Source organism: Pyxicephalus adspersus, chromosome 11 (genome assembly GCF_032062135.1).
Source record: "Pyxicephalus adspersus chromosome 11, UCB_Pads_2.0, whole genome shotgun sequence".
NCBI lineage: Eukaryota > Metazoa > Chordata > Amphibia > Anura > Pyxicephalidae > Pyxicephalus > Pyxicephalus adspersus.
This window is the reverse complement of record NC_092868.1, coordinates 15,256,959-15,281,745: the sequence shown is the minus strand read 5'-3', so window position 1 is coordinate 15,281,745 and position 24,787 is coordinate 15,256,959. Positions and strand designations below refer to the sequence as shown.

The following is a 24,787-nucleotide window of genomic DNA, read 5'->3' as shown; positions in this document are numbered from 1 at the left end:
AGAATGCGTACAAACCTGATACCCACAGTTTTAACTCCATTGAAAAAGAACAAACACTTCAGAAACCATCTTACCCATAAAAATGTCCCCGGATAAACTCCTGTATGCGATTTTTACTCTGTGCGTGCAGATTCTGAAACTCGTGCATAGCAGAGAACTTCTTTACATTCAAACCATTTGGAGTTACTATATCTGTATTTAGAGAAATAAAAAGAGAAGGTTAGAAACTAGTTATGTGTAACTGAAAACATTTTATTTGCAGCATTTACTTGCAATGATGACAAATGAATTCTCTTAGGCATTGTCTGCTAAAGACATAGGTGGATGTGTAAAGACTTATGAAAAGACATTTGGTCATTTAATTGGTAGTTTTGCCACCATAGTTTATTAACTTTCCTTTTCTGGATGATAAAATGATTGTATTACTTTAGCTGCCCTAGCAGAGTTCCTATGAAAAAAAATCCTTGGCTGTAATGCCGAGCTAAAGATCTGAATGTCCCTGTCCCTAAAGCCTAATATGTAGTGCCAGTGATGCCAGACATGGGTGCAGGAGAGCACAGAGCTCATCCTAGCTCCAATAACCAGCACATGTAAAAGGACACTGAGCCACAAACCCATGATGTTATTTCCAACACAACTTTACTGCTTTCAGCATGAACAGAAAGATTACCCAGTTGCTCTGATATGCTCACCCGAAACAGGTTTATTCATAGAGGCAAGGGCAAGCACTGGTGTGTGTCTTGTTAAATGTTCTGGTCAAGACATTGGCCCTGATTTATTAAAGCTCTCCAAGACTGGAGAGGATACACTTTCATCAGTGAACCTGGATGGATGATCAAGCAAGCTTGGAATGGATCTGGTCCATGATTGAAAACATTTATGAATAAATAGCAAATGACTTTTAGGAAACCCATTCAATGTTTGCTGGATCATCCAGCTTTACTGATAAAAATGTATCTTCTCCAGCATTGGAGAGCTTTAATAAATCAGGTTCACTGTCTTTATTAGAGCCTAAGTCAAAGACCTGAACAGGTATACAGAAAGTGAAGTCTGTGTTCCTGAGTAGTATAGTTGTTTCAGGGCACTGTATTTAGGTACTACAGTCACTGGATTAAAAAATATTCTGTGCAGAGCCTTTTTCAGAAGATATTAGCAACCCCTAATCTGGAGTCTAAATGCCAAATGTTATATCTACATAGTAACATGTTATATTTCACTGCAGTAAATGTTAATTCCACATACTTGTTAAACATTAACAAGGTAATTTCATCCTTTTTTTGTTACTACTTATGTTGGTATTTGGCCAGATTGTGATTGTGACCACTTTTGCCATTGCTCTGGTCTCATGATATGGCATAGCCATTTGTTTTACAATATCAATATCAGCTGTTCTACTCAATTGTTACTAAAGCTTTTGGTTAACAAATAACTTTAAATAAAAGTTCTTTCTTTTGCAGAATAGGTCCATACATACCAGAATGCTACATTGAACTAGATAAAACAATTTAAATATAGTGTAGGATGTATCATAACAAGGATTGCTGAAATACCTTAACTACCATATTGGTGAAAAAACTTTAGAGGTAGGCATGATTTTTCAATGCCAGAGCTTGCATCTTACCTGGTTTGCGTTTCAAGAGGTGCTCAGCTTCTATAGCAGTAATCTGGGAGACGGTAGTGAAGACATGACTGCATTGGACAGCCGCACGTTCCATACAGTATCGGTGATAAATCTGTCGGTCTCCAGCTTCTTTATCTACATTAAACTGTCAAAAACAAAATCGACTTAATGAACAAGGACCAAATGTCCTCAATAAAATGAATTATATAGAAGACAGGGGTGTATGTGAAGGGTGGGTGATGTATTGTGAAAAGATACTGCCCTCCATATCTTTTCATCCCGTTCACCACTGTAAAGTGTGGTCAGGAAGACTGCAAATTGACTGGCAAATTGAAGATACTGCCACAGAAATCCATAGGACAAGAACTTAATATAAGTGGGAGATGAAGGGTAGTAGATGCTGATTATTCTGCAGATCAAAAAATTAACGGGAGGCGATTCATATGAAATGCACCTTTTAGTCAAATACTATATCTTCTTTGACAAAGTAACTATGCCAAAGTACTCCAATATATATTTTACTAAGAAAAGGGGTGTCATGTTGGTTCATGTGCTGTGTAAACTTTAATGAGATGGGATCCATGCATCTGTAGGTGGAACAGACAGAACCTGGCGGTAATGTGCGACATCTCATTTCAGCACATATACATATAAAGTCTAAAGGTTACAAGAAAAACAAGATAAACTTTTATATTGGGAAGTAAATTTCATTTACAGAGTTTGTATACAATCCATTTGTAAATCAAACTTGTCCTTTGATCAATTTTGCACAATATGAACAGACAGCGGAGTAGTGTTAACTGGTTTAGAAAGTGATGAAAGATCCAAAGAAGCACAGTAGGGATATACAGTGGGTAGAGAAAAGAATCACTTACTTACAAAATATTTACTTTTTGTTGCTCTGTGGCCTAAAATGAAGACATACAAAAATATTTTTTCCTGCTGCATTTTCTCAATGTAATACTATCCAAGTAAATGCTTTAACAGCAACAGTTAAAAAAGAAAAAAAAGTAAGACAAAACAAATCATGAGTGCTAAGGCTGCGTACACACGTGCAATAATTGTCGTTGGAAATGAGCTTTCACAATCCTTTCTAACGACAAAGGACTACACGCAAGTGCATGAATGAGCCCTGTACACATAGCACCGTTCTGCTCTATGGAAAGGGGAGGGGGGAGAACGACTGAGTGACATCCCACTGAGCTCTCTCCCCCTCACTTTCATTACAATCATTCCTTGTCCACCATTCCTGGATCCGCCAGGACGGTCGTTCGGATGACGAGCGCTGTACACATGCCAGATTCTCTAATTGCCTCAGGGCTGATATCGGACGAGAATCATCTGACGTCTGTACGTAGCCCAAGTACTTTTTTCCTAAACTATTGCTGTTCTGTCTTTCACTTGGATTTCATCAGTTGCACTGCATAAAAGAGCCCTAAAAATATTTTTTCTGTCTTCATTTCAGGCAATGCAACAAAATGTGAATATTTTGACATGGGTGATTCTTTTTTTACGAGGGGGTGCTGAGAAGTTCCTGGCTTTGTCCCCTTCCAGATGAAATAAAAAAATGAGTGTGCAAATATCAGGTCTTTGCGATTCTTAAAACTGTTTTTTCTTTTAGTGAGAAGCTGTGATGGCAGAGGCACAGCAAGTTTCACGTCGTTGGAGTTACGGGCAGTCATGAAGTTTTTGTTTCTCCAGGGAAGGTCAGCAAAGGACATTTACACAGAGATGTCACAAACACTGGGGGAGAAGTGTCCTTCCTACAGCACTGTCAAAACCTGGATATCTCGTTTCAAGACTGGGCATTTCACCGTTGAAGATGAGCCCCGCAGTGGGGGACCCCCAACCTCAACTGACCCGACAACCTGCAATGCTGTCCATGAGCTGCATATTGAGGAGCGGCGAATATCTGCCAAAAAAATAGCCTAGATACTTGACATCTCACGGGAGCAAGTTGGGTTTATCACCACCATCCAACGTTGTGGCTGCCAAATTGAACACCCCGAGTTTCCAATTGGTCCACCATCCCCCCTACTCACCTGACCTGGCCCCTTCGGACTATTATTTGTTCCCGAATTTGAAGAAACACCTGAAGGGGCAATGTTTTGAGGACATTTCTGACGTCAAAGATGCTGCTGAGAGCTGGTTTGCGGCCCAACCAAAAGACTTTTATTTGAACGGTCTAGAAAAGCTGCAACTACGCTGTACCAAGTCAAAGTGAAAGTGCAAGTCCTTTACTGTGCAATGATACGTCCAGCAGAAAAAACATAAAATTGAAATAATAGGTAAAACATGTAAAATATCATTTTCCATTGCCAAACACTACCTAATAAAGGCTATACTGTACACATCCCATTTGTTTAAAGTCTGTAGAAATCAGTATACAATTGTTCTATGAGGCATATTTCCTCCAAATCCAAGGTCACCCGAGTAGTTCTTGCGCCCAGCATGTTTGGTTAAGAAGTTTGTGTGTGTTTCCAAGCACTCCAAGCTTTCCTCAAGCCTCCAAAAAACATACAGGTATGGTAATTGTCTTTAAAACATGCACAAAACTGGCAGCAAAAGAACAGCACAGGCTGCTAGGCACTAACTAGATGCATGATAACACTAATAAAAAAATATAACTAAATAAAGAATTTCTTAAAATCTTCTTGTTTGTGTCGGATTGTTATGCAAAATATCACTAATACCAGACAGAGGAGTTTATTATTCAACGCGACTGAAGATGTTTAACAATGGCAAGGGAAATATTTATTCTTTTTATTGTATTTACACAGAACTAAAACTTTTCCCATAACAACTGAACCATTCACATCAGTACCTGCCTTCCCCCTGAGTCACACGTTCACACAAAGACCAATTCACCAAACTCTATATTTATAGAATGTATTAGAAACTGCATTACCTGCAGTTGGTATCATTAACCAATAGAATTTGAAATTATTCAAATATGTGCTTTCATCTGTTACATTGCCCAATGAAATCAAATTATATTACAATCATACCTAATGGTTGTGCTAGAAAATGCCCTGAAAGTTCAACAAGTCAAATCAATGTGTAAACTATTGTAGTACTAAAGCCTCACCGATTGTAGGTTGTTGTAGAAGTCCACACTTCCAGCACAGAGGTACCGACCCAGGAGAGTGGCGTGTGTAGTGAAGATTGTGGCCACTGGAAGCTTACGAATCCGACATAAACATAGGCCAACGCCAGCTAACCATTCGTGGAAATGAGCCAGGATGAAGGGTTTCTCATCGCCACACTGTGCTGCAAACTAGAACAGAGAAGCATATTGCATAAAAATGAAAAAACAAACGGGATAACAGACAAGACAAGCCATCAGTGATAATTTTCAGATGAGAGAATCTGGACTATGATGTCCATCACATCCCATACCCTCTACACATCTTCATCCTACATTAGCCTTGTTTCTAACCCCATCATCTAATCTGTCCATCGACGTGGCCGAGAGAGAATGCCAGGTCATATGAGGGAGATTCTTTGAATAAACACCATGCACTGTGCTGATGAATATAATAATAGTTTCAATTACACAAGTGCGTTTTCCTATAGATTTAACTGGTAAAAAAGCAACAGTCGTCAAAAGGAATGCCAGAAACATTTACAAAAGCAGTTGTATTTGCATTTGTGTAAAGTTTTTTTTCCAGTGTTGCAGATAGAGAAAACCGCCATCTGCAAAGTTTTTACAGCAATAAATGGACAATAAATGTCTGATAACATCTAATAAATCTTTCTAAAATGTTTTTGGCATTCTTTTAGTGCTTTGGGATGTAAACCAGGCAGGAAATGGCCCAGGAACTTCTAGTTGCTTCTTTACCCCCCCGTAGCCAGCATCTACACAACGGTGTAAACGTCATATGAACACCAAATAAAAATGCTGGAATAACATTAATACATTTGCAAACCAAACAACCAGTTACAGCTCATGTAAATTGGGCCTGAACCACTCACTGCCACCCCTTTTCATGGTCTATAGGCTGCAACGGGTAGGACATTACATGTAGAGTCTCACCCAAAAAAGTGGTTCAGGCAAAAAGTTTAATGATTAAAATGAACTAGAAACAACCCTTTAAACTTACTAAAACATTAGTAATTAAAATTTACTAATGCCGGGCAATACACAGGCAAGCCTTTCATCTGTTACACAGAGGGGAAAAAAAGTACCAAGTCTTAACAGTAGTGGCCACAAGTTATAGACGGAGACAATATTTCAGTTTAACAAATTTCTATTAAAATGACCTACCTCACCCAGAAACCAAGCGGTCAAGAACCCAAACAGAACAGCATCATTAGCTTCCCGGTCATACCATGGAATCCCGATGGCACAGCTATCCCATAGTTCTGTCTTCCAGCGGTCAAGGCTCCAGGCAGTGGCTCCTATATCAATAAGGACTACGTATGGACTGCCTTCAATCAGCCAGCGGCCAAAGTAAATCTGTACACAAGGAGAAGAATAATTATTACACCAAGTTGCATAGTTAGTAAGGTGGAAAAAAAGACATAAGTCCATCAAGTTCAACCACTAGGGAAATAAACATATCCCAGATAAAAACCATAGACTTTATTGATCCAGAGGAAGGAAAAAAAACCCTGGTACAAATTGCTCCAACAGGGGTAAAAAATTCCTTCCAGATTCCCTGAGACATTCGGATGTTCCCTAGATCCTGGGTTTTTTACTTTAAAGCCTCAATACCTAGTTATATTCTGTGCTTCTAGAAAAACATCCAGCTTTATCTTAAGTAATCTATATCTATTATCTATAAAGTAATCTATAGTAGTTGCTGAAACTACTTCCTGAGGGGGCCAATTCCACATTTTCACAGACCTTACAGTGAAAAATCCCTTTCCTTATTGGGAGCTTCAATTTCTTTTCCTCCAGACACAAAGAGTGCCCTCTTGTTTTTTGTAATAATCTCAAAGTGAATAACTGGGAAGAGTTCTCTATATGGACCATTTAAATATTTATACAGGGTGATCATAACCCCCCCCCAATAAGTTCTTAGAATGTAACCGTTCTTTTTTTTTTTCTATATCACATTTCTGCTTTCAACCCTCAACATTCATGTCTTCACCTCCCAGTTACCATGGTTAAACCGATTCTTAGAGTCCACAGAAAAACTAGGCACTGCTGAATGCCAAGCTGTTATCACAACTTACTTCAAAACTTGCTGGAGGTGTAAGGGCTTGCCTGCTTCCATTACTATTGATCCATCATTATGCAAGGTTGTCTGATCAATAAATATTTGTAGAAGGAGGGTGGGAACAGACTAAAAGCAAATATCAAAACAGGAAAAATGCCAAAAGTAAAAGCTTTTTTGGATGAGCTAAGCTTTACATTTTCACAGTTAAGATTCATACAGAATTTCCATTGCCTAAATTTTTGGTCTTTAATATAAAATTTTTTATAAAGCTATTTATTCTAATGCATTATGTACATCCCCATGTTTAATGTATAGCGATGCATAATATGTTGGCGCTATATAAATACAGTTTATTAATAATAATAATAATAATAACACTGGCGGACAAATTTTTTGTTGTGTTTGAGTTACACTTGTTTTTTACAAATTTTTTTTATCACATCCAGTTTTTACAACACAGAGTACCCTCTATTTTTGTCAAAAAACATACAAATTTTACATACAATGAAAAAATTAATGAAATAATAACTTGAATGTATTGTTTATTAAAATTTCTTTTGTTCATACAAAGGATTTATTGTTACTCTGACATTTTTTTTTTTTTTTTTTTACAGTAAAACATTTGAAAATGAATCGGGTAAGCGGTTAAGGTAAAAATTTACGCTTATAGCTTTTCCTGGAGATTTCAGTGTTAGTACAATCCCTCCAGTGACACTGACTGCACCAAGTTTTTCCAGGAAGCTAGAAAGATGGCTATGCAGAAAATGCCCCTTGATGCTCATATTGCAACCAAACATTTTGTAGCCCTCCAAGAGTTTCTGGACGAGTCCTGTGTAATTATTTACTTGTGTGTTTCCAAAAAAGTCCTTGACAATGGCTTTGAATGATAACCAAGCATTCGTTTCTACTTCTGACATTGTCCTGATGAAATGTTCATCTTTGATGAGCTGCTCAATCTGTGGACCATCAAACACACTGGCCTTTATTTTTTCAAATGGCAGGCTAGGAAATGTCAAAATGAGGTACTTGGAACAATCACCTTCAGTTGGCAAAGCTTTAACGAACTGTGCAGAGGCGGGAATATAATATTCTATCAACAAGTGGCTCATGTAGAATGTTTGGATCACCATGTTCCCTGACACCGTCCTTCCATGACCTTCAAATCTTGGTGGATCCGTTCACCTTGCTCATCACTGACTGCACCAAGGTTTTCCGGGAAGTTAGAAAGATGGCTATGCAGAAAATGCACCTTGATGCTCATTTTGTAACCAAGCATTTTGTAGCTCTCCAAAGGTTTCTGGATAATTTCTGTGTAATTATTTGCTTGTGTGTTTCCAAGACAGTCCGTGACAATGACTTTGGAATGATAACCATCTTTTCAACTTCTGACATTGTCCTGATGAAATGTTCATCTCTGATGAGCTGCCCAATCTGTGGACTATCAAACACACCGACCTTTATTTTTTCAAATGACAGGCTAGCAAATGGCAAAATGTACTTGAGACAGTCTCCTTCAGTTGGCAATGCTTCAACGAATGGCTTCACCAGACCCAATTTCATGTCCAGAGGCGGAAAAATAATATTATTTCTATCAAAAAGTGGCTCATGTAGAATGTTTGGATCACCTGGTTTTAGGGCACATCTTGGAGGCCAATTCCTTTCCCCCGAATGCCTCTCACGAGCTCTGCTGTTCCACATGCACAGATACCAGGGATACTTGGTGTATCCGTGTTGCAGACCAAGAAGGAAGCATACTATTTTAAGGTCAACACAGATGACCCAATAGTGTTGGTGATATTGCAACAACTTAATGACTCTTTATGTCTGCATATTCTTCACAAAGATAAACTGAATAGCCAATTGGGACTGACCCAAATATATTGCGATTGTGAAGGAGGACACACTTTAAGCTCTGCTTTGAGCTATCGATATATTAGCTATCTATATACTATATCGATATACTATATATATGAGCTATCGATATACTATATGGCAAATAGTCGCCATTCAGTTGAGTTATGGATTGGAATTCACAATTCCTCTATTAAACCAGGTATGTTATAGCAATACACAAAGCCACTATCAGTTCTAAAGTACTGCAGAAGTGCAATTTCTCTGGTTCGGAAATACGATACCTTTGTTCCTTTTTCAAGTAAGTTTTTCTCACGTAGTCTTGATGCTAGGAGTTCTGAAGCCTTCTAGATAGTCCAAAATCACGTGCCAAATCACTCAACTCATGCTGATCAAATCATATACGAACAGAGTCCTCCTCTTCAATTTCAAACTTTTCATCACTGTTGTCACCTAGTTCATCACCATAATCAAATTTCCTCAAGGGAGGGTAGTGTAACAAAAACCGGCACTGGGATTTCATCTGAATGAGCCACTGGGCTTATAGCCGATGGTAGGCTACGATACTTTATATTACATTTATTTTTTTTGTTATATCCTGAAATTTTCACTATACAAAAGTAACGCTCACTGAAATGATCTCCTGGCTCTTGCCAAACCATAGGTATACCAAATGGCATCTTATCACGTGTTCCCTTTTGTCCACATCCCTAAACCCTCGACACATTGTTTGCACACCTTATGAGGGGTCCAAGACTTATCTTGATCACCATACAAGTTCTAGCATAAAGGTTGTATACCAAGCAAAGGTTGTATACCAAGGAAAATATTTAGTGTCCAAACAGGACTTATACCAAGTTGGACTTATTCTCAAAGCAGACTTATACCGAGGTACCACTGTATGTTGTATTTTTGTGCAACATACTATGACATGTAGCAATGTGGCGCAGTTGTGCAGGCAAGCACTGCAATTGTAAATGGTTGCAACAGATCACTAGAGAGAACATGCTGCTTTATGAGGTAGCAAAAAAAGGACTATATGAGTTAAATATATATGCCTGGAAATGATCAATAAAATATATTACCGAATTCAGTCTGGGAATGCTCATGTTTAATTATTTGAAGCTTTCCCACACAGAACAATGCTGGGAGATCTAATTTCATGCAGATTCTATACAGACATGCTTTCAGAAAAAAAAATGGGAAAAATAACACACACACACACACACACTTTTATATATTAAAACTAAATTTAAAAAAGTAAATATGGAGTAGCACTTTGCACACTGGAGTGAAAGAGATATGTTACCAATTCCTAGGGGTAACTATAGACTGATGACCTCTAAAACAGCACTCCCCAACCTAGATGAGTTAAATATATATAGGCACCTCACAGACCACTAAATTTATCAATTTAAATCCTGTGGACCAATAATATGAATTTTTTAAAAAAGATAAATACATTTGTGAAATAATGATCTTCCTAATGGTGCCTGACGAAGTGAAGTATTACTATTGTTACTAACATTAGTTGCATTATCTTTGGTATTACTAAAGAAATGCAAAATATTTGTTTGCTTTTTCTCACTCATTATGGGTTTATTTAATTTGAAAGACCAAACAAGAAATGATAGTTATCAAAGTCAAACTAATTAATGCCTTTAAATATACCAGTTAAAGAAAATACAATGTTAAGGTCATATTTACCTAAAAGAGCATCTGAGAAATAAAATAAAACAATGGGATGAGAATTGGTATTAATGATTGAAACACTACTGAAGCGTACGGCTCGCCAACGGTTGCCTTATACAACTTAAGACTACACTGACGTCACGCTGCGCCTCCCTTGTTTTTCCTTCTCTAGTACAGTTCGTGAATTTAGTGCAATATCAAGGCGAACATTGTCATTCAGAATATACAAGTTTATTAGAATATTATTTTTCTTTTATTAATAATAAAACATAAAGCTTGCAAATAATGTCCAAATTTTTCTGTGGACAACCAAATTTTCTTGCCGACCACCAGTTGGCGACAGCTAATTTAAAGCACCCCCTATAAACAATTTTGAGTAGCACAGATTTTCAATTCAATTTTAAGGCTCTATAAATCCATGATATTTAGTTTCAAAGCAAAAAAAGTGAATAATATTGCCTTTATAAATAGACCCTTTCTGTAAACTAAAATTGAATTAAAAAAAAAAATTCTATTTTAAATAAAGGTTAAAAAACAATTGCAGAAAAATCATGCAACAATTGTAGCAACAGAATTTGTAGCCACCAACTTTTTTTATGCTACCCTGTTTCCCCTATAATAAGGCACTGTCTTATATTTTTTGAAATGCCAAAATATGCCCTAGGTCTTATTTTCAGGGGGATGTCCTATTTTTCCATGAAGAAGACTACAGTACACATTTATTGTTGAAAGTCACTCATGTGCCATTGATGTGCCATTCAGATTCCCCTTCTGATCACTCATGTGCCATTCAGATTCCCCTTCTGATCACTCATGTGCCATTGATTGTCCCCTTCTGTTCACTGACTTACCTTTTTTTTGCTTCTACGGTACAGCCGGGAAACAGACTCCGTTAGGGCAGGGATCAGCAGCTTGCTTCCTAGTGCGGAGTCGCGGGGGCGCGTGTGCCGACTTGTTAGTTTCAGTTTCTCTCTGCACTGCAGCCAGCATCAAGGAGACACACACAGTATCGGGTATCGGAGGAGGTCTTATTCGCGGGTGAGTCCCTTATTTTAATTATTTAGGCAAAAATCGGGGCTGCCTTATTTGATGGGGATGCCTTATCATCGGGGAAACACGGTATCAGAAAATAGATAATGTTTGAAGGAAAGTAATTTACAGACCTAAATGCATATCTTATAATGCAATGTATTTTCTCTACATGTGTTTCTAAGGATCTAGAAGAATTCCCAAGCTAAAAAAAAAAAAAAAAAACGGGGGATGAATGAAAACAAAAACACACAAACAGTGTAGACTGCACACTTTACAACCTGGTACAATACTGAAAAATAAACCTCCTGCTATTTTAAAAGATGAAGCAGCTGCTGGAGCTCTGTGTAACCTGTAATGTTTCAGAAATTACACCCATGCCTGCAATGCCCAAAAATAGCTAGTATGGAACACAGTGCATTCACAGGGCATAAAATTAGGTCTATTGTAAAGCAAAAAGTATTGTTCAAAGTGCAATAATCTAAGTAAACTACCATCATCTTTATTAATAATTTGTTCTAGGAAAGTCTACAAACCTGAAAAAAAGCATTAAAATTTAATTCACACTAGTTCACACTTGCTTCATAACACATGCATGGACAATATAGCCATAAATGTGTGTTTATAATGATGGCAAAATAAAGAAGTACAAAGAAACATATCCTGACTCCATCTTTTATGCATTTTGTGCATCCCTTATGTGTGTTTTACAACTTTACTAGAGCAGAAGGCACAGGTTTTCCCCAAAACATGCATTGCAAGAAATGTACAGAGTTACAATTTATACCTATATATTATACTTATTGTACTATGCAGGTTAATGCACTGCACGTAGAAGTTAGGTGGTTAACCATAAGCACTGAACTATTCATTTACAGCCCACTTATTATCGTGCACAGCACATTACCACAAGTATGTGCAATATATGAAGTATAAAGTAGAACATAGACATGAGCTGACAATCTCTTGGTGGACACCCGTTGAGTGATGTGCTGACAATCGGGTAGATAAAACTTTCCAAATCAGTAAATTTCTGAAATACCTGTGCTGCTATTTTTGCACCTCTTGTATTAAACTCACTAGCTCGGCGTGATTCTTGAGTGATTCTAACCCTTCTCCAATGTCTATGGGCAGATTTACATTTACTATAAACCAGCTTATTTAGACAGCGGTGCATTTTGACCCCGTGGATAACCTTCTGACTATTGCACTCTGACACCAGTCATCTATGACCTTCCTGAAGACAATCTACCATCGTGACTTCCTGAACTCCCCACCGTCACTTTGTCACCAGCTGTCAGGAGGCTGAAAGTCCCAATCATCCTGCCTAATTCTGTGCTCGTCTTGGAATATAGAGCCTAACACAACCAGGCTCAGGAATATTTAGAGCTGACCTTTTCAATGGACAGTAACTGAATCCCCGCATAACACCAGGTCACTGCTGAGTAACACTAAATTTAGCGATCAAACATGTGCTTCTGAACTCACAGACACTGAGGGGGAGGAGTAGGGGCCAAAGGATGACTGACGGAGAATAGTTTTTAGTAATGTCACAAGGCAGGACATTTACCCCAAAGGGCAGGATAAATACAGAACAATAATAGTAAGACCTAAACTGACTTTTGGCATTCGAAGCTCTATGTCATTTAGAATATGTGCCTACAGCTAGTTGTTAAGATAACCGACCTGGCATTTTAAACATCTTATACATATTATATATATATATATATATATATATATATATATATATATCCATATCCTTATATATTGTTATAGGTCGCATTTAATATGGATGATTACCCTTGCATCATGTAGAATATTTTCTATTTAAGGTGCTAAAATTATTTTGATATGATGGGCCTTTTTAATAAAGCCCTTCAAAGCTGGAGAGGATACACTTTTATCAGTGAAGCTGGGTGATCCAGCAAAACTGAAATGGATTTCTTAAAATCATTTGCTAACAAAATATTTGAATCCCGGACCAAATTCATTCCAGGTTTACGGGATCACCCAGCTTCACTGATGAAAGTATATTTTCTCCAGCTTTGGAGAGCTTTCATAAATAAGGCCAGATGAGTCCATTTTAAACAATTTGTATCCTGGCTAAACCCTGACTTAACTTAAATAAACTTTTATATTTTTACACCAGCCCTTAAGTGCTGCTCACATTATCTCATTTCTTAGCTTGATGAAATGCAGGCCCAAGTTAAGAGCCGCTAATGTTGCATAAGTGGTATGATTAAGTCCTTCTATTTTAAAAAGTCTCCATGGTGGAGTGATGCTTAAATACATTTATGTCACCACAACAATACACCAACAGATCAGCTGATATTAAAGCACATTTAAACCCCACAATTAACTTTTTTTATTTGGCCCCCTTTGGTCTTTTTTTCTATTCTAAAAACTAAGACCTCTTTATCTTGCAAGCTAAAATGACAACCGCTTATAGTCAGCACAGCATGTTACCTGTCACATTAGGTCTAATTTAATAAAACTCTCCAAGGCTGGAGAAAATACAATTTCATCAGTTAAGCTGGGTGATCCAGAAAACCTGGAATCCAGGATTGAAAACATTTTCGGAGAATGACTTAAGACATCCATTCCAGCTTTGCCGGATCACCCAGGTTTACCGATGAAAGTGTATTCTCTCCAGTGCTGTCGAGTATTAATAAATCAGGAGTATTGTTCTTAGTTAGTTTGGAGGACTGCAAAATTCTGTTGTTTTCGTTACGGACAATAGGAGAGGGGCAGAGTTCTGTGATCCTATCTTGATTCTTTTGTTCTGATAGAGAAATATTCATCAGCATTAACATTCTGGGACAGGAGATGTATTACTAGCAGAATCAACCAAAAAAAAACAAACAAACAATTATTGCAACCAGCATATTTATGAACTGATAACCTGCATTATATTAACACAGCAGTAAAGGCTTGCTAGAAGTAAAATATGGAACATGTGCACCAACCAATGCTTAGGTATATTAGTTTACTTTGATAAACGGTCCGCAGTCCGTGTGTTTAGTGCTCCCCGACCTGCAAAAGGTTGGGGACCACTAGCCTAGACTATTGAGCAGTCCCATCTAGAATTACAGGTGGATTTCAAGCATTTAACACTCACCTTGCATCCTTTTGCATTCATGGAATCCATTGTGCGCTTGATGGCAGGATTTGGTGGCTCAATCAACTCAACCTGAGTCCGCACATTGTTCTCAAAGTAGGGGCCAATTAGGAAGTAGTTTTCACCCCATTCGTCTGTGGTGATCTTGGCTTTGGTCTGTATAACTGTATAAATTCCTCCAACTAGAAATTAAAAGGAATAGCATCAATTGACGTAATGAAGTGAGCAGGTAATGCAACAAATCTAAACACAGATAATAAACAAATGAAGAGGTAAAAGAAACGCATTAGGCAAAGAAAGACAGAAAACAGATATGCAGGTCAGGGGACTGGACACTTCCCTGGCTGCATGCTTGTCCTAGACCAATAACTCACAAGGTTATAGAACAAAGATATACACAACATATTGGACCTGATTTATTAAAGCTCTCCAGGACTGAAGAAGATAGACTATCATGGGAGAACTGGGGTGATCCAGCAAACCTGGTTGTAAAGACAGACACGGTAATCTAGTAAGGGTTGTACTGAACAAATAGCTCCCTGGCACGGGGGAATATATTTAGTAAGAAAACAGGGGTGCACCTGAAAGTCAAGTATCACTTGGGTCACTGGAGTTATTCCCGTTCTCTAGTACGCCATTCTCAGTGTGAATCCAGAATTTTTCAACTTTTATAGTTACTCAAATATTGTGCAAAGCTCATCCTCCCTTTATCTACACCATACTTTCTCTTTAAATATGACTATGATAGGCATGATAGCAGATTATACTGAAAATTCCACCTCCATAGGAAGTTCTTGTAATAAGTAACCTATTGAGAATGTTATACATCAATGAAATTGTGTCTAATACCTAGATACTTGCAGAGATTATCGCTGCCAACACATTGCTCAGCATTTCTGATCAGCATAAGAGGCTGTAAAGATCACAACTGTGATATGCCAGAATCATGTGCATTACACGCCAAGAACATCTGACGCCATCCGGAGAAATGTCAGCTAAAAGATTTGTAGCATCATCACAAATACAGCTAAGACTGGTATTGAACAAGCCAATACACAGTGTTCTAGTGGAATCTGAATCATGATATTCAGTCCTACTAGGTAAGGGATTCTAATAACAGTTCAAGCATTACATGTCAAAGAATATACAAAAACGGGAGTGATAAAGGGGTATTTTATCTAAATGCTAAATCAGAATTCTGCCTGGCGAGATCTCCAATATTTGTATTTCTACTTTCCTTGGAGTGCCAAGGAGTTCCTATCCCTCCTTGAATCTTCTCTATTACATAAACTAAATAAACAAGGTAGTGAGATCCCCAATAAAGGCTGCAAAAGGTTTGTTTATCAGAGAACACAATCAGAGATCTGCCACAGAAGTTCCAGAGAAAAGCATGAGGGTGTTCAGTTATTTAAAGTGACTTTATCGGCATTGCTGTGCCAGTCCGTGGATCAGAATAATATGCAGTCTACATAAATGTGAGACCTTACAACATTAAAAACATGGGTAACACATTCTTTTCCTCTGCTTTTATATCAATTTTATTGCAGGTGGGACAATGATGGTCATGGTATGTTAACTAACTCCTGGGGGCCTTAGTGGTGGACAATAATAGGGAGCCTGAAATGCCCCATTATCCCTCAGTCAATGTGAAAGGGTGGTTTGGAGGCTAGAGTAAAGCTTTTTGTATTGTGTGCTTATATTTACCAAGGACCAAAAGAGGTTTCCCAAACCACCAGACCACAGACCAGGCACTCTGGAGGTACCTGCAGACTATGGAACGGAAGGACAAGCAAGTAAGTAGTAAAATTATTGGGAGTGATGCCAGGAGTTTTTGTATAAGTCTCCATGATTGTCCAAAAACACAAACTCTGGTTGAGAAACACTGGATTAGACTGATCTTTATAGGGATATACTATGCTTTAATTGGTAATTTGAAGGTATACTTTTAGGTAAACCATACTGACCCAAAGTACACTTGCCTTCCCATGCACACCTTGCCCTATCCACCCTCTTCTACCTACAAGGAGCTGTATAGCCACTGAATTTGTCCCTCTCTCCCAAAAATATCATACTTAACTACCCACAACCCTACCAAATCTGTACTCTGAGGCACAAATTCAAATCGTCCTGGAGGATCCTTTATTTCTGTAAAGTTTTAAAAAGATTTACTATCCAGCATGGTCTTATGCCAAGTGAATACACTCAATGCCAACGTTCTCCCTAGAATATAGGCAGGCGACTGCCCCTATATTGTGACCCAGCTTTTAGGTAATCACCAAAAAAACAACCAGGTGGTCACTGAAAAGTGCTGGGTGGTGCGCCCAGCTAAAAGGGGCTGGGGGGAGCATGCCATGAATGAATTAATGAGACAAAGAGACTCTGTCACAAAGCAAAACACATGTGCAGTTAGGCTCTTATGCAAGCAGTCAGTAATTATAATAATGCTGCACCCTGACTCCAAGGCAGAGAATCATACAAGTCATTTAACTTCAGTTTAGTCACGATCAACTCGTAGGCATGTGTAACAAGAGCATTGAATGTGTAGGATACCTATGTTACACTAGAAAGCTTACTTACATTCTAGAAATGAGCCAGGAGACCTATATGCACTTGTTACACCAGTAACCAAGCCCAGATTGGCACTTTGCCCTATACTAGTTTAATAGTAAATCATACATTGCTGAACTAGACATCGCAGCTTTAGTCAGATAAGTAAGCTCAGCTAGCCCGTCTCCAAAGTACACCTGTTCTAAGACAAAAAAGGGGAAACCATTGCTGAGAATACCTATTGTCTGGTTGTTATGCTGGAAAGCTGGTTTTAAAGTGAACCTAGCATTAAAAAAAATCTAAAAACCCTATTATTGACTCTAAAACTTTTTTTTTTCAATATCTGATTATCTAATCATACAGTCTTCCAAGGTTCTGGAGCATCTGCACTGCCATACAGCTGTCACTTTGAGGCTTTATTACTATTAAAAGATACATTTAAAGAAAACATGCAACCGATTAGTGATAATTGCTATGTTCATACACTAGTGACAATTACTGTTTATATTACTCTAAACATGTCAAGCTGACATTGCTCAGAAGACCATAACACTTCAATGGCAACATAAGCAGGTTGTATATACAATATTTTATGGTTCATTGCCAGTCAATCAGCATCATGAACACAAAAAAATTTCAGAGAAACTGACAGCTCTCAAATATAGAAAGTAGGAATATGAATATTGCTGCTATTGAGGGGAAAAAAAAATCTGTATTTATATACAGACACTAGACTGATCACTAATATTTAATTATACATTCCAGGGTTCTCCCCAGGCCCTTTTAGCTGGGTGCACCACCCGGCACTTTTCAGCACCCACCCGGCTGTTTTTGGGTAGTTACTAAAGAGTTTGGTCACAATACAGGGGCTGCCACCCACCTACAATTTCTTCCCACCCGGCTCAAAAAAATTTCTGGGTTGAGCACTGCATTCACTTCCTATGGCCCCAGAGGTGCCTATTACAAATTGAGCAGTTAACACTAGATTATGGGTTAGCTTCAGAGATACCACAACAGATGCTGCTTCTTTAAATGGCCTACCTGCTACAAGGAAAATTTCCTTTTATCTACGGAAAAAAGCCTTCCAGCTTTCCACCGGTCAATAGCAATGGCAGGGAATCCTCCTTTAATAATTTTCAGGAACAGAGTTGGTTCAATAAGTTGGTTCCACATTAACATATATTCCTAGCACTGCGGTGAAGTAAATGATGGTGTGGAATGTTTAAGCGATCTCTAAGCAGAAAAGGTTAAACCCAGCCAGGCAGGATTAATGCATGTGAAAGAAAGAACCTAAGCCACTTTTCCACAGATAACTGATACATAGTAGTTTGTTGCTGTTCTTGGGTCTCGGTATCTGCAGAGATCCATACAGGTCACAGAAGAGCCGCACCACGCTCAATTAATCCCGGCTCTGCTCGGGGGAGTTGAGCAACATTTTTAATATTTTGTCCCTACTACTACTAGCACAATTTTGCCTTATCCCATAGACACTGCCATGCATGCAGTGTAGAATCATCCTTTAAATGTAGTCTAGAGCCATCCCCTTCAGCCATGCTCAGGGTGAAGCACATCAGGTCTCTGCAGAAAGTAAAGCTGCGTACACACGTGCATTAATTCTTGTTGGAAACAAATGACTAACGATCGTTCGTCCAATAATCGTTAACAAAAAAGTGCACAACGACACAGATGAACGAGGATTGTCGCTGAAAACAAACGACCGTCCCGGCGGATCTGATTGGGGGACGATTGTTGGCAATCTATTGTGCGTACGGTTGCTCAGTGATAGTGGATTGTTCTGTGATACACTTGGATTATTTTTGAACGATCGTATCGTTACAGCATGTACAGATCTGTGCACAATACGATCGTTTAAAATAATCGTGCATAATCGAACGTTAGTCGTTCGTTTTCTAAGGACAAATATTGCACGTATGTACCTAACTTATGGTTGTGTTGCAATGAGGCATTGCCTTGTTCTCTACACCAATCAGATCATACCACCTCCCTAACCCTGGCTTTAGTTGCATCTTACACAAACAATGTCATCTCCATTGAGAAGATGTTTATATGTTGTAATGTCACATAGCCCTGGACCCTGTATGCCAGTTCTTATAAAAATGCTCACCCGAGCCATACAGCATAATGGTCGCCCCAATTCATAATGGTGTGGGGTCTAGAAGAGTCGTTATTCACTGTGGTAGGGTATGGCAGGTTTTTTCAGATTGGCTGGGAGCACCTGGGGGGGGGGGGGGACCAAAATGGGCAATTTAGTGTTCCCCATTGTTGTTGCCATACGACAACACACCTCTATACTTTAGTCCAATTGTCCACTCCCTTAGTATGTCCCCATTTTTGCATCATTGTATTTGGCCCCAACTGTCCAGTACCTCTGTATTCTGACCCCACTTTTCAATAACCGCCCAAAAACAGCTGGGTGGTAACTGAAAAGTGCTGGGTGGTGCACCCAGTTAGAAGGGGCTGGGGAGATCACTGAGAAGTATGGGAAAACACAAGGCGCCAACTATGCCCATCTCAAAGTAGACCGAAGAGCAAAAAAAAATGTGCAGCCTGATGCAGTTTTGGACCTATGAGTCTCTTATACAGAGGACCACATCACAGTGGTGATCCTGGCACTGTTGACACCTAGGTTCTCTAGTGCAGGGAGCAACAATACTGAAAGGTAACAGTTCCTGAAACATTCCAGGATAGAAAATATTTGGAGTGGGTTTCCGGAATTAGCTGCTACAATTTTACATGAGAAGCAGTTGACATCAACGACTATGACCAATTACCATTTCACCTCTTTTCCCGGCCAGGGGTTGGCCACAAGTATACAGACACAGTACAACACCCTTGTAAACTATGTCAATGATGCATTACTTCACTGTGTCCGACACAAAATAGGAAAATCTATTTCATTGTGAAAACTAAACGTTTTTGTTTTAGAATTCAGATGGAAACTGTCAAAATACAGTCACAAGCTTTATGTTAACTAGATGTGTTATTGTGTGTTGTGCATAATCCACACTGAAGTACACTTTATGGTATTAGGATGCCATGCAAAGTGAATAGCAAACTAGGTTTTAAACTGCAGGTTACAATTCATTCTTCTGGTTGATGTATGAAGTGACACACAGTGCAATTCTTATTGACCCCCCCTCCCACCCAGTGCCTGCTGTATTCTGTAAAGCCAAGAGAACAGGGCTCTTCATCATGCATATCTTTATGTGTGTTTCCACTCATTTCTGATTTCTCTGGTATTTACACCAATATATACACAGAAGCAGCACCCAACCTGAAACTGAAGTTTTAGATGATGAAACTTTATGAATGGAGAACTTTGCTTGTGTGTGCAATGCTTTGGACGTGTGCCTGCTGAGTACAACTAAACATTTATACATGTTTTAGCAGGGCATACAATAGGCCAAACCTACTGCATGATGGCATAACTCTGCCAGGAAGAAATAATGAAATAGCATTAGTCAGGCCCAGCCCCTGTGCACAATGTTTGCTATAGCCACCACAGAAAAAAAGGCAGAAGCATGCTCCTTAGTAAGCTTCATGTGTATGCCAAGGTAAATCTTTACCTTCCTGCTAACATCAGCAATTTTACAGACCCCTCCAACTCTCCACCACTGCCCTGTTAGTGAAATAATGGGGGAAACATTTTATTGGTTATCATTTAGAAGTTACATGCTTCCTGTTACCACCAGCAATAGCACAATGTGTTGGAATGGAATGGGCATCATATCAAGGAAAAAAAACCTAGGTTACCATCCTCTTTGACAATGATCAACTGATCATCCCAGTGTGGCTGAGCTCCAGCTAAAGAAGTTCAATGCTTCCGGCACATATCGGTAGCTTCAGAATCAGGATATGATTCAAGCCAAGTTGAGCAAAGAATTAGCTTAAAAAAAACACCCACTATGAGAGATATGTATAGGACAGAGATAAGCAAACTTTGACCTTTAGGCCGGATACAGCCTAGCCACTATTCCAGTCCAATGCCCCTAGTTATTTACTGTTGGATCCGGTCTAATTGAATTGTCGCAAGTTCCCGTGATATCATGGCTATCATCGAGTTCCCGCACAGTAACCCCAATTACTATGCCTAAAGAGCAGAAGCAACGCAGAGCTACCAGTCTCTGGAAGGTTGACCTTGAACGTCAAGTCTTCAACCCCGAATGGACTGCCGAATTATTCTTCGTCCAACGCAGCAACAAACCCTGTATTTAGTGTGCAGCGACACCAATAGCACAAATGGTCGAATCTCAAGCGGCATTTCAATGCCAAGCACACGCACACGTACAGAGACTACACCGCGGATAAGCCGAAGACTGAGGCTGCTTGCTTGCAGTCACGGTTGGGAAAAAAAAACTTTCCTTGGACACCTTGTTTCTTCAGGCCTAGTATGCCTTCTTGACCTCCTGAATTGGCCTAGTAGTCCAAAAAGTTTGCTGACCCCTGGTATACGATGTCATTGTTGACCTCTGTTTCTAAAAGCACAAGTTGATTAGTTATTATGCTCAGGTTTTGGTTTCAATATTTTCTGAACTGAGTAGTTTTAGAGAAAGTTTATAAGTGCTTACATTCTGATTTTTATTTTTTGCATGTATGTTTCAGGACAGCGAATGGAATACTAAAGGTATGCAAAGCCAGACAGCTTAACCCTTCCCCAATGACAGCTCCTGCATTCCTCGCATGACAGGTGTTCTTAACCGTGTTAGGTTGGTATGTCCAAAAGCCATAAAACCAGATGAAACCCCACAGTGCTATTGCCTTGGTTTCAGTGCCCATCAAAATTCAGTATGGTATGGTTTACATTTTACTAGCAAGAATGGGCATGAACAGTTCTTCGTAATGCTCTACAAATACTTTGTACCGATTGTGAACTCAGATAGGTTGGTGATGGCTAGAACTCCCATCACCTTATTACTGCTACATGGATTGCAAAATAAAAAAAAATAAAAAAACTGACAGTGGTTGCAACCACTTCCTATTGTATTTAAAATGAAGAAAAAAAAAGGGTTTTGCTTTCAATATATTTCAATATTACTTTTATAGCAGTTAAGAACCAAGAACTGACACTTTTTAAAAACGTTTGCCTCCTGGATAAAGGATTCTTCCGCTAGCCAGCATCATACCTTCCCGTGAACAAGAGCCCTGTAATATTTCTGCTAAATATGGAGCTACATTAGTGATTTTTAGTAATGTGATCTTCCTGGTGAACTGCCAAGAATAGAAGTTACTCTATTTTTTTTGTTGGGAGCACAAGTAGCATTCACCACCCACAACTGGATGACTATGCTGGGCTCACGGCTACTACGTGCCACTTGTCTAGTTTGCACAATAGGAAGACGTTTCTCTTATTTGTTTAGTGGTTTACCGATATTCTTAAAGAGGAACTTTACCTGAAAATAAAACATTTATAGCAGATAAAGATTTACTGTATGGTAGAAGAAACTCTGTCTGTCTCTATGTCTTTTATGCCATAATATGGTTCCCCCCTGTACTAGCAAATTTACACCAATTGTACATGGACATTTGTATATGCCCAGCTCGGTGTACAATCCTGGCAGTGAATAGATGCCGGGTATGAGTATTGGGTGGCAGGATGAATGAACTTGTATGCACAGAGGAAAGAGTTTAAAAAACATTTTTGAACACAGCTGTGGCAGATCGTGGCGTTCTTCCCAAATATCAGGAGTTGCGTTTGGCTGTGCAGTGGTTAATTGTTACTTGCAGTGCAGTTTACTGTAACCTGAAAGCACAGCAGCAATTTGCTGAGCACCCAGGAGCTGCCAACTGCATGGATTTGCACCGCAGGTCTAAAAGGTTCAGTAGTTTTTCGGCTTGTGTTCATGCCAACAGTTTCTTAGATCAATCCGAAGACTCATTGACCGATGCATCTGACCTTCTTTGATTTGCTTCAAGGGGATTTTGACATCCTATAGACTTGTATAGAATACAATTAAAAAGCCCTAATTTGGTTAGGTCAGAGGCTGCACATTCTGATTGTAAGCTGTACGGTGAGTATTCCAGGTTTTAGCACCAACACTGACCTGCTGAGAATCATCCCTCAGATTGTTTAATATCACAAACATGCCAGAGAGTAGAATTGGTACAAATATATCATCATCATCTGGATCTCCTCATTAATCTGCAAACAATGACTACAATGAAAAGGAAGCAGTGTTACGTCTAACATGATGATCTCCCTTACTACTAAAGAGGGATTTTTCCCATGAGGAATAACTGCAGGTCGTTTTCCTGTAATACAGGACCTGCAATACTGCCATTGTGACTACCAGAATATTCAGTGACCTGATGTCCTGCCTATTGCCTATACAAACTGCAATGCTTCCTATACATTGCACAATCCCTAGAGGAAATGCTGCTGACAGTGCTCGACCCATACCCGTCTCTGCATGAATGTACGTCTGTGCCCTGATCCCTACATTTTAATGCTAGTGCCCTGATCCCTACATTTTAATGCTCGTACCCTGATTTTTACATTTTAATGTTTGTACCCTGATCCCTTCATAAGTTAAAACCCATATCCTGAACCCCACATATTCTTTGCCACTACCCTGATCCACACACCTTTATGCCTGTACCCCAGACAAATGAATGCCGGATCCCTCTTTGCATCCTGATCCCTATACACGTTTATGCCCAAACCCTGATTCCCAGATAAATGTATATGTCGGTAAACTGATCTCTACATTATAATATTCGTACCCTGAAACCTATATATCTTTATGCCCACACATATTATAATGCCTGCCCCCCAATCGCCACACATATTTTACTGCCGGCATCCCGAACCCCACATTTATTATAAAGCCTGTACCCTGATCCCCACATATATTATAATGCCTGCACCCCGATCCACACATATAATATAATGCTTGCACCCTGATCCCCACATATATTATAATGCTTGCACCCGTCTGCACCCCAAATCCTACACATATATTAAAATGCTTGCCCCCTGATCCCCACATATAATATAATGCTTGCACCCTGAACCCCACATATATTATGTCTGCACCCCAAATCCTACACATATATTATAATGCTTGCACCCTGATCCCCACATTTATTATAATGCCTGCACCCCGATCCCCCCATACCTTTATTGGCCACTTCCCAGGCCACCTCGAACAGGACGGTGTTGTCCAGGTCCAGGTCATCGTCCCAGTCCTCCAAGCCAGTGAGGGAAGTGACTGACAGGCTGCGAGCCAGGGGCATCCTGCAGCAGGTATAGGTAATGTATGGAGTGAGAAGGGTTAAAGTATAGGTGGGTGTCCTTGAAGTGTCAGCTCCTGTGCTGCCCTCCTCCAGCAGCCAGCAATGACATACACAGCACAGGCTGCTCCTCCACTGCGGACCCCCTCACCGCTGACAGCAAGGAACTGCTACACTGTAACTAACCAGTCCTCGAGAGAGGCGGGGCCACAGCCGCGACACACCCCCTCTGCCCACAATCAATATGGACGTAGCAGCAATCTGTGATATAAAATAATGCTCCCTTATCTCTTGAATTGCTTGTCAGTGATTGGAGGATAAAAACACATGTAATTATAGAAGGGATTTGATTGGAGTGGCGGATCTGCAGGAGGGGAGGGTTATGTTGGGTTATCGGTCAGTGGTGTAGTGTGTTGATTGGCTGAGGATGTATCAATCAATAAGATGGGCAAGTGAAGTCCATGGCATACGTGCAACTGAGCTGAATATTGAGTTGTGAGGTCAAAGGGTTTA

At 39.4% G+C, this 24,787-nt stretch overlaps 1 protein-coding gene across 1 annotated transcript in view; it reads right to left on the bottom strand.

The window, feature by feature from the left end:
• Nucleotides 1-24,464, bottom strand: part of GYS1 (glycogen synthase 1) — a 34,109-nt gene extending 9,645 nt beyond the window's left edge. Inside the window, exons 1-6 of the mRNA XM_072425245.1 lie at nucleotides 24,160-24,464; nucleotides 14,477-14,658; nucleotides 5,889-6,080; nucleotides 4,710-4,898; nucleotides 1,622-1,766; nucleotides 75-192 (exon numbers count right to left, since the gene is read on the bottom strand). Coding sequence (XP_072281346.1) covers nucleotides 75-192; nucleotides 1,622-1,766; nucleotides 4,710-4,898; nucleotides 5,889-6,080; nucleotides 14,477-14,658; nucleotides 24,160-24,277 — 944 coding nt within the window. The 5' untranslated portion in view covers nucleotides 24,278-24,464. The remainder of the gene's footprint in view (nucleotides 1-74; nucleotides 193-1,621; nucleotides 1,767-4,709; nucleotides 4,899-5,888; nucleotides 6,081-14,476; nucleotides 14,659-24,159) is intronic.
• Nucleotides 24,465-24,787: the final 323 nt, after the last annotated feature.